At 38.7% G+C, this 9,487-nt stretch overlaps 1 protein-coding gene across 1 annotated transcript; it reads right to left on the reverse strand.

Moving 5' to 3' along the window:
* Window positions 1-268: 268 nt before the first annotated feature.
* TRMU (tRNA 5-methylaminomethyl-2-thiouridylate methyltransferase) lies at window positions 269-9,445 on the reverse strand. Its single transcript, XM_027640023.1, has 11 exons — window positions 9,355-9,445; window positions 8,820-8,985; window positions 6,524-6,630; window positions 5,839-5,961; window positions 4,489-4,661; window positions 3,751-3,804; window positions 3,170-3,236; window positions 2,258-2,358; window positions 1,052-1,196; window positions 751-833; window positions 269-498 (listed from the first exon to the last, which is right to left on the reverse strand). Exons 1-11 carry the CDS (start codon window positions 9,443-9,445, stop codon window positions 352-354), a joined length of 1,257 nt encoding a protein of 418 aa, XP_027495824.1. The 3' UTR covers window positions 269-351.
* Between the last annotated feature and the right edge of the window lie 42 nt (window positions 9,446-9,487).

The following is a 9,487-nucleotide window of genomic DNA, read 5'->3' on the forward strand; positions in this document are numbered from 1 at the left end:
AGGCACCTTTAAATAAGGGAGAAAAAAAGGCATTTCATTTCCACATAAGAGATATTTATGATTTCAGACATGATTTTTATCTTAAAATTCTTGCATGTGTAGCTACTATTACAGTTAACAATTTAAGACATCCCTTGATATGTATTAACATAAATAGCACCACACAGTCCAGCAAAATTGCACTGCACTGGCTTTAGTTTTAAACTCATTCAGTGCTAAGAGTCAAGAGCTGGGACTCTACGGTCAACTGGCCTTAAGAACATAGAGATCAACAGGAGCCACATTTATTACAGTTTTTATTATTCTCAGGCAGCAAATTCTTCAAAGTCCTTCAATAAACAATGCCACGTGTTACGTTGCTGGTTCTATTTTGTCAATCTCTTCCTTCTTTGGATTTTCCCCTCGGTTTTTGCCCTGTTGCATGGTATACACAGATGGGCCCAACCTCAGGATCTTCCCGCTGCCCAGGCACTCGTCACCCTTGTAGAACACGGCAAACTAGGAGACAAACACAGGGAGAGTCTTTTCAGCACCTGCAAACAGCATGGTGACCAACTCAAGGCTCTGCAAGACCTGTTGGATAGTGAGTACATTCATTTATTCTGACTAAATCTTAAAAAAAACCCAAAACACACAAAATAGCATTAAATAATAAATTAATTACTCCAGCTAATAAAAAAGCTACTCTGTTTCATTAGCCAGATCAGCTAAAACACAAAAAAGGACAAAAAACTACTTCTAATAACTTACCTGTCCAGGAGTGATAGCTCTTGCTGGTTTCACTAGCGTTACCCACACACTCCCATCTTGGTTTAGAGTCAGGACACAAGGCACTAGGCAGAAAATGACCAAACACCTGACAGTTAATCCCTATGTTCACATTAAAAAACCTTCATAACTAGGCTAAACAGATCTAAGTCAAGATACCGTTTTATAAGACACTACAGAAAGACAAGCCAAAACATTTCAACAATTCCTGCAAAACTGCATTAACACACTACCAGAGTTTAACAAATCAAGCAAAAGAAAAAATAAAACAAGGTTTGATTACCCAGTGCCATCTGGTGCCGAAACCTGAAATGACAGTCCATCATCTTCTCTCTAACAAGCTCTGCTGGAGGTTCCTCTGCTATCCAGTGCACTCGGTTTGTCCGCAGGAGGTCTCTGTACAGAGCAGGGTGGTCTCTTGATGGTGCCTTAAAACATGTTTATTTAATGCTGGTGTTTTTGCCAGAGTGTATAACTTGTAAAGCATGAAATAAAGAGGAAGCATCATGCCATATCAAAATGAAGGCAAAATGAGTAAGAAAGCAAGCATTTATTATCACTTAAATAGGCTAAAGTAAGCCTGAATTATTTGTCAGTCCTCTGCATTTCAAAGTCATGTCACTTCTTGTATTCTTTTCCCTCCAACCATGTTTCTGCCTTCTTCAGGTTGTGTTCAGAAGTCTACTGTCCTCCTTTCTCCTATCTCAACAAGATGCTACCTCCCTCTTCTCCAATTTTCCAAATGAACACATCCCCAACAAGTGTTGCACACACGCAACCTTACTGTAGGGCATAAAAAAATTTTCTTGGTGCTCCTGTCTGTTTCTTCTCAATTCTCATTTGTTTATGGTCTCCCACCACCACTGGCACATCAACAAGTAGCAGAACACCTTCACTATAATCACATCAGTATCAAATAAGAATAACAACTGCATGAACAGCAAGAAACACTAACAATGCTAGCAAGTTGCAGAACTCCAAGTCATCTCATATGATTATATTATCTGCACACCAATTATCTGCAGTATTATATATATTCTGCCTGAGTTTTCAAAATGGTAAAACTGTATTACTGGCTACTAATTCTTTTACTAGAAAAACAAAGCAGCAATACATAAACAAAGATATTACACCTTTTATAAACCCTATTATAACAACTTTTATAATTTTATAAAAGTTATTATCATATTAACTATGACAAAACCCTCATGCTTTAGAGTAGAAAATAAGAGCTCAGTAGACCAGCTGATTCTCTTCAGTATTTGCCCTTTGTTTGGAAAAGTTCTATGACAAAATCTAAACCAACTTGCTTCTCAAGAAAAGCCCCTTTGGATAAGATGTTTCATGTCGGCTGATGCTACACTAGTTGGTTCTTGTTTCCTCCAAGAGAAAAGCCAAGAATTCTGCCCAGCTTAGGATCACATTCCATACAGCAGCAGACACAAAATTGCTTGCATGAGTCATTTGCAACACCAGTGTTTTAACTCACCACGTAGACATCTCTAGTGCTGACATCTTTGTCTACAACAAACCAAGCTTCCTGGAGGCCTGCCAGCCGAGCCCTCTGGCCTATTGTGTAGAGGAACCAACCTAAGGAAAGATGAAAATGGAAAGCTGCTAGCAACTTTTAATCTTTTACTTTCAGAAAAATAACACTAAAATCATTTTCCCCAAACTTTACCACTAAACAAAGAATAACAAACCAAGCTGTCTTAGAGAAGGGGGCCAATTATGAACTAAACTAACATCTACTTGAAAGTTTTCATCCGCACCTGAAGCACATGATTTCACACTAGTCCATTTCAACTATGGCATTCATAGGTTTTATAAAATAAAAACATTTATTTCAGCTTCAGTTTGTGGTTTTGCTACCATTCAGTCTTGCCAGTTTCCCTGACTTTTATGTACCAGTGCAACAACCTACTACCATAAATTACTTGGGAGAGGAGCTCAGTTATGGCAGCTCAAACTGAGGACAGCAAAGGAAGGATACATGGGAGAAAAGGAAAGTTAAGCTGCCCATGTTTGGTGATGTCCTGCTGAGCATCACTGAGGTTCATGGTGCATTTTTTCTAAAAGTTTAGGTACTAAAGAACCTGGAAGCACAGTCATTTTGAAAGAATTAAGTGAACAATGGTCTCTTGGTATTAAAATAACAATCAGTATCAACAGAGCAACTCTAATAATTATCATTTACTTTCTTGCAACATGGAATAATCAATCAATAATCAGTTGTAGTTCAAAGCTCTATATTGTGTAAAGCAAGTTTCCACGATTCAACAAAAACTTGGGGAAAACCTGTAGACTTCTCTGGAATTTCACAAAATTGGTGCCTCTAAATATAAGCAGTATTGTTCCATTTACCTAAAAGCAAGCTATCAAGGTGGGTTAGCCAATTTACCTTTGTGTGTTCCCATCACCTTCTTATCTTCAATGGAAACAAAGTTACCTGGTTGAGGTTCCAAATACTACCAAAGAGGAAGAGATAAGTCACAAGATGGCCCAAGAAAACCTCACAGTATATTTTAGATTTCATCACTATATTCTCTTGAAGCTGAAAAATAGCTTTTCAAGAAGCAAACTCTGCCCAAGCAACTTTTCCTTGATGCTGCTCTAGAGAGAAAAGTAGGAAGAGCAATCCTTTTAAGAAATAATTTTAGGCTTCACTCCACCATTCTCACACATGCCAGGGGACAGCAGGATTCCGCCATTTGCCCCACTCACATCCCAACCACTTGTCAGAGCCTGGCACACAAAGAAGTGCATGTTCACTCCTTTTGCTACAGAAAGTGAGTGACTGACTGCTGGTGGAGAGGCATGATACTTCCTACAAGCTGTTGGTGTGAGCTTCTGCCTAGGCCTGGCACTTCAAAGGGAGATGGGACATCACTATGCATTGTGGGCCACAAACTGCTCGGGATTTTTTATAAAACCTGAACACCAGAACAAAACAAAGATTGTCACAGATTTAGTGCTGCTCACCTCAAGAAGGAAATTTTCGAAGTTTCTTTCACCAATGAAACAGACTCCCATACTCTGAAAAGGAAACATGGAATTGAATCCATAAAAGCACAGAAAAACATCTGAAATAATATCTACTAATAATTGCTTGAAAAAAAACTTTCAAAAACAAATAAGTTTTCTTTTTCCTTTCAGTTACTGCCTACATTCTTCAAATACCCATTTACAGAGGATGAATATAAACATGAAAAGCAATCAAGACAGCATCAGCAATACAACTACTGCCTCCACTACATTTTTTAAGATCAACTCATGAGGTGTTATTTCTCAGAGAAACATAACTTTTTTTTGTTAAAAGTAACTGTGGAAAACCAGGATGAACCAATTTCTAAAGACATACTAAAAAACAATTATAGTGAGGAAGTCTTTAAAAGATATGAAGAGTAAAGACCAAAGGCTTCTCCACTGCTGTGACAGAGGATGCTTTCCTTCAGGCTCACAGCATCCTACACATTCACCTTCACCTTAGTTCTTCAGAGGTACAATAGCAGACAAAATATCTGCAAGCTAAAATACACAACTAACCACAAACTCATAAAAGTATTTTTAAGGAAGTAGACAGCAAAGAAAAATGTTTCCCAACCTATTCTATTATGGTGCTCAGAAGCAGACAAGTTGTCACAGATCAAAGTTCAAAAAGTTCGGGAAAGTCTGATTTAGAGAGAAATACAAATCAAAAGAGTTTAAGTGTTACCATGCCTCTTTTTTCTTTAGCACATGATGAAGGTCATGTTCTGCTGCTATCTTCTTTACAAAACTTTTTGTTAAATCCCCTAAAGGGAAAATGGTTTTCCTCAAAGCATCCTGTGAGATCTGACTTAGAAAGAAGGTCTGGTCCTTAAAGAGGTCAGCCCCTTGAAGGAGTTTCACAGCTGTGAAGTGAAACACATAAGGCATCTCAACATAACTACCATTAATAGCTCAACTTCCTTTAGTATTTTGACAAACAACATTTTAGTTTTATTATTTCCAAATATATGTTAAAGACAGTATTTTACTAGTTTTTCAAAATCTAACTGAAAATGTTTGGGTATTTTCTCACCACTAAAAAGATCTAGAAATATTCAGATTTTGTACTGTGCAGAATCTTACAAAGTCTTACACTGTCTCATCTATTGCAAGAGTGCATATGTCACTGGAAAGGACATCAACAACACAAAAAAATGAAAACAATTTTCACATTTTATGTGAAAGAGAGAATGAAGATTAAAACACCTTAGAGTATACTGTTCCTCAAAAACACACTGTTTTGCCCTGAAATCTCCCTGATATAAATCAATGATTTGAACAATCAGTGGAATTATTCCCAACGCTGAGATGAGAGTTTGACTTTTTTCTTTAAAACAGATGCAATCTTCTGATTGCCCTGCTCAAATAAAATTAGAGTTTTTCAGTCACCTTCTGTCCACTCCCTTTAAAAACAAATAGCTCTGCTGTTGTACAAACACTACTTATGTGTTTCTTGATACAAATGAACACAAACCACAGGCCAATAGTTCAGTCACAACTAGTAATACAAAATCTCAGTAAAAAGGTAAAGAAGACTGTTTAGAATATCATGAAATACTACAACTGTGAATCATAGTCTGTCACATGTATAGTTGGTTCACACATATAGTTGTATATGTTAGTTCTGCTGGGGCCATTTCAACTTTCCAGAAATAAAATTAAAACAAAGAAAAAAATAAACTTCTTTAAGTCCAGAACAAACAAATGGAAGTGGGGAACCTGTAACGCAAAAACATCACCATGGCAGCTTTGCATAGTGATAGTTTGCAAGTTTCTTTCCCTTTGGGTATGGCATGCTTCTCACTATAGATCAGACATTCATCTGGCTCTTAAAACAGAAAATGTAATACTGGACAAGTCAGGGTCATTTTCAGTTATGTAAATATGCTGTTTTGCACAACCAACCTACTACAAAGGCTGGGGTTTAACTGGTTATCATTTTGTGTAAGGTAACAAACATCCTTGATTCTGTGACATCAAATATAGTTTAAATTTCTTCTTTGTATCTAGGACAAAACATGAAATGAAGACACCACTTACTATTTCTAACTTCAAAACGGTTTCTGAAAAGCCTCTGTGGTCTTTTAACATGTTTCTGTTGAAACACTTCCTCATCCTCTAAGGAGGTCCTAGCATAATGCCCAGTAGCAATTGCATCTGCTCCTATCAAGGGAAACACAAGCCAAACAAAATACAAAGGCATGTACTTGAAATTCACAGTTCAAAACAGGATTGCAAACATCCAGTAAGAAAGGCAGAAAGCAAGGAAAGAAGAAAACCTATAGAGGAGTCTTACATTGACAATAGTCGTACTCCTGCTATTTAAATAATGTAAACTATTCACCAGCATGCCAGTACTTGTGCTTCTGTGCTTTAAGGACCACCTAAGAATGTAAAACTTAATGGTCAGGTCAATGCACGTCCCTGAATTAAATCTGTTCCTACACATGAGCAACCTAATCCAGTGGAAGATGTCCCTGCCTAGGGCTGAGGGATTGGACTAGATGACCTTTAAAGGTCCCTTCCAACCTGAACCATGCTATGATTCTATTTGTAAAAGCAAACCTAAACCAAATTACTTTGCAATTATTGAAATACTGCCACAGAGACATGTGAGTTAGGCATGCACACAAACTCATGTTTTTCCCCACTTTTTAAAGAGTTTGTATCCTGTAAGCGTTTCCAGGGCACGCACTCTGTATTGACACAGTTCAAAATTCCTTACCAAGGTTATCCATAGCATAATGCAGAAAGTAGTTGAATTTGATGTGCTTGTTACACACAATATCAGGATTAGGTGTCCTTCCCAATTCATACTCTTTTAAGAGGTCACTGTAAAATAAAGATTCAAAGTCTATCAACATCATTAATATGCATAATACTATCTGAGACTGGACAATCTGTTTAAACATGAGAAGCTGAGTTCCCATCATACTAAGCATTTTATGTCAGAAATAAAATACCCGTTGGATTTTAACCTGCAAAAAAACAATGCTTGGAAGATTTTCTCCAAAGTGCGCTGAGAACAGGGTCAAATGATCATTTATAATCTTGTGACCTTGCTTTGTTAAATTAATACTCCCTCAGGGCAGATGTGGCTGTCCACTGTGCATATCCCACTCATCTCTTATGAAATACTTACTTTTAGAATTAAATGACCCTATTTAATTCTTCAAAGGGCAATGTGGTGCAGTACACACCAGGAGTTACTGTGTCACAGTGGAACAGACAGTAACTTCATCTGCAATAATGTCATCATAACCAATTAGTCATGGGCCTTAATTTTACATACTTTTTCCTGACCTTTTTCTTTCCTTCCAGAAATTCAAAGTTTCTCAAAGTTATGTTGTAGTTTTACACCGTTGCATAATTAAAGTACTTAGCATTACCTGCTTGAAAACATTGAAATAATAACTAATGCAATTAAACCAGCATACAGCAATGCCCTGAGATACCAAAAGCCTAATCATTGTATTATTTTGCTTGTCCTCAGTAGCCAGTGAAGTCAAGAGGAAATGAGGGCACAGACTGGATTTAAAAGAACAACAGCAATCCTAGTATTCAGTTTTACTTTTCACCACCTGGAATAGAATCAATTGCTTCTTCTTTACCATGTTATACATTACATCAATAAACAGGAAATAAAGTAATGTGTTCTTTATTTTGTCCAACTCCTTTTTCAGAAGTTCTGAATTTGACAACTCATACTAATAATTAAATCATCTGGGTCTACCCAGAGCTGACTCCCTCTTGTTCGCTCAGCACCACACTCTTATGGTACACTGGAAGTTTTATATAGGGCTCAACACAAAGCCAGGTTCACATTAGTTCAGAGCTTCTAGTAAAGCACAGAACTAGAGAAAGGGCAATGGAGGATGCCTACTGGATCTCTCTCTGATGTAAAGATCTGAAAAAGGCTTTGCACAAACCATGGAAAAGACAATAGTTCTGGAATAGTTCTCATGATAAAAGCTGTTTTATGATGATTAACCCTTTAAAGAGAGATCCAGAGGAGTAAGGTTAAGGTCATTGATGACAGTAAAGAAAAAGGATTCTGAAACAAAGAAAGACATTTGTAACAGAATGTTTGAAACACTGTATTAATAAATGGCGGGAAGCAAAAGCAAAGCTGAACTTCTGTGGACTTTGGTTCATTTATGGACACCCCATACACCTCAAGAAGCTTGATAACACTTATTCATTCTCTCACACCGAAAGGGAAAAATCGAGTGAACTTTCTCAGAACAAGGCTGTCCTGTTATTTTCTTCAGACTGCTCAAAGGTTTGGTGCTCAGTTTGATGTCATTTCAACATGCAGTAGAAGTAGCAGGTTATTCCTCAGTAATAACAGTACTACTTAAAGGGGAATGACGAAGATCAGGGAACAACTTCTATGTACTTATGTTCAGTGCATAAAGATCAATTATGCTGTTATACTAATGTGTCCCTTCTTATCCTTTCCCTCACAAAAAACTCTCAGCCTTTCCAATGCAGAACTTCCCCTAAAGTGCAACAAATTCACAGAAAATCTGAGCACTCCCTTTAGAGTCTAAACAATTTCAAATTTGTCATAGTTTAAAGAAGCAAGGCTAGCTCATGATCGTTTTGTGGTAAGCTGGATTCAGTACACATTATGTAAAATGCACTGCCTAAGTTATGCACACAGACAATAATAAATGATAGCACCCTATTAAATGGGGTTTTTTCGGGTTGCAATAAGGTTGGGCCAGTACATGGGTAGCTGAAGACATGAGCTGCAACAAACCAATTGCTACACACGCACAACTAGGGAGAAATCCTCTACTGATTTAAAAAATAACATACTAAAACAAGGATATAAATTCTGACCTAAAAACAAATCAGAGAGAAAATAATTACTCCAATATTTAACAGGCTTCAGGACTTCCTCTTAGCACTGATAATATTGCAGTGCATTGCCATTGCCCATTCTTGCTTTTCATCATAACACAGTACCACACTAATATACTGAAATTATATATCTACTGCAAATGTGTTTCTACCTGAATACTTCATTCCAGTATTCCTTCACGTAGGAAACCTGGTGAAATGGAATATCGAGCTTCTGGCAAACCCGGTAAGCATCCTCGCAATCTCTGTCAATGGAGCAAGCTCCCTGTTCATCCAGGGGGTCCCAGTTCTTCATAAACACGCCTGTCACCTGGTAGCCTATGAAACGAAGGTAAGAATCACTTAAAAAGTTAAATTCTTACAGCCTGGACCCAAAACCTGTGTTTTTCAAGACTTTCTTGACTAACTGCTTCCTTGAGAAGACGCGATTAGCCTGTGCTAAGCAAACATCTTACTAAGCTTTACAGTACAGTTATTGTATGGCTGTGTTCTTTCCTGTAGCTAACAACTAACTTAAACCAAGCTCTTCTGGTAGTCTAATAGGACGATATGTCGTATTAGCACCCGGTTCCCCGCGGTGCCCTGCCCGAGGCGAGGACCGGCCCAGAGGGGACGGGGAGGGGAACCGAGGCCCCCACAGCGCGGCGGGTGCGAGTCGGGGCTCTCCCACCCCCGGACACCCCGCACCTCGGCGGCGCAGCAGCAGCGCGGCCACGGCGCTGTCCACGCCGCCGGACACGGCGCAGGCCACGCGTCGCCCCGCGGCCGCCGCCAGCATCTCCCCCGCCGCCGCCGCTTCCGCCCGCCCGGGCCCGCCCCG

The sequence above is a fragment of the Corapipo altera genome, unplaced genomic scaffold (assembly GCF_003945725.1).
Source record: "Corapipo altera isolate COAL_440 unplaced genomic scaffold, ASM394572v1 1b, whole genome shotgun sequence".
In the NCBI taxonomy this organism is placed as follows: domain Eukaryota; kingdom Metazoa; phylum Chordata; class Aves; order Passeriformes; family Pipridae; genus Corapipo; species Corapipo altera.

Coding starts and splice junctions, on each gene's coding strand:
- TRMU (XM_027640023.1), bottom strand. CDS start 9,445: ATGCTGGCGGCGGCCGCGGGGCGACGCGTGGCCTGCGCCGTGTCCGGC. Junction 4,662..5,838: donor CCGTTTTGAAGTTAGAAATA/GTAAGTGGTGTC, acceptor TTCACTTCACAG/CTGTGAAACTCCTTCAAGGG. Junction 2,359..3,169: donor GGTGATGGGAACACACAAAG/GTAAATTGGCTA, acceptor ATCTTTCCTTAG/GTTGGTTCCTCTACACAATA.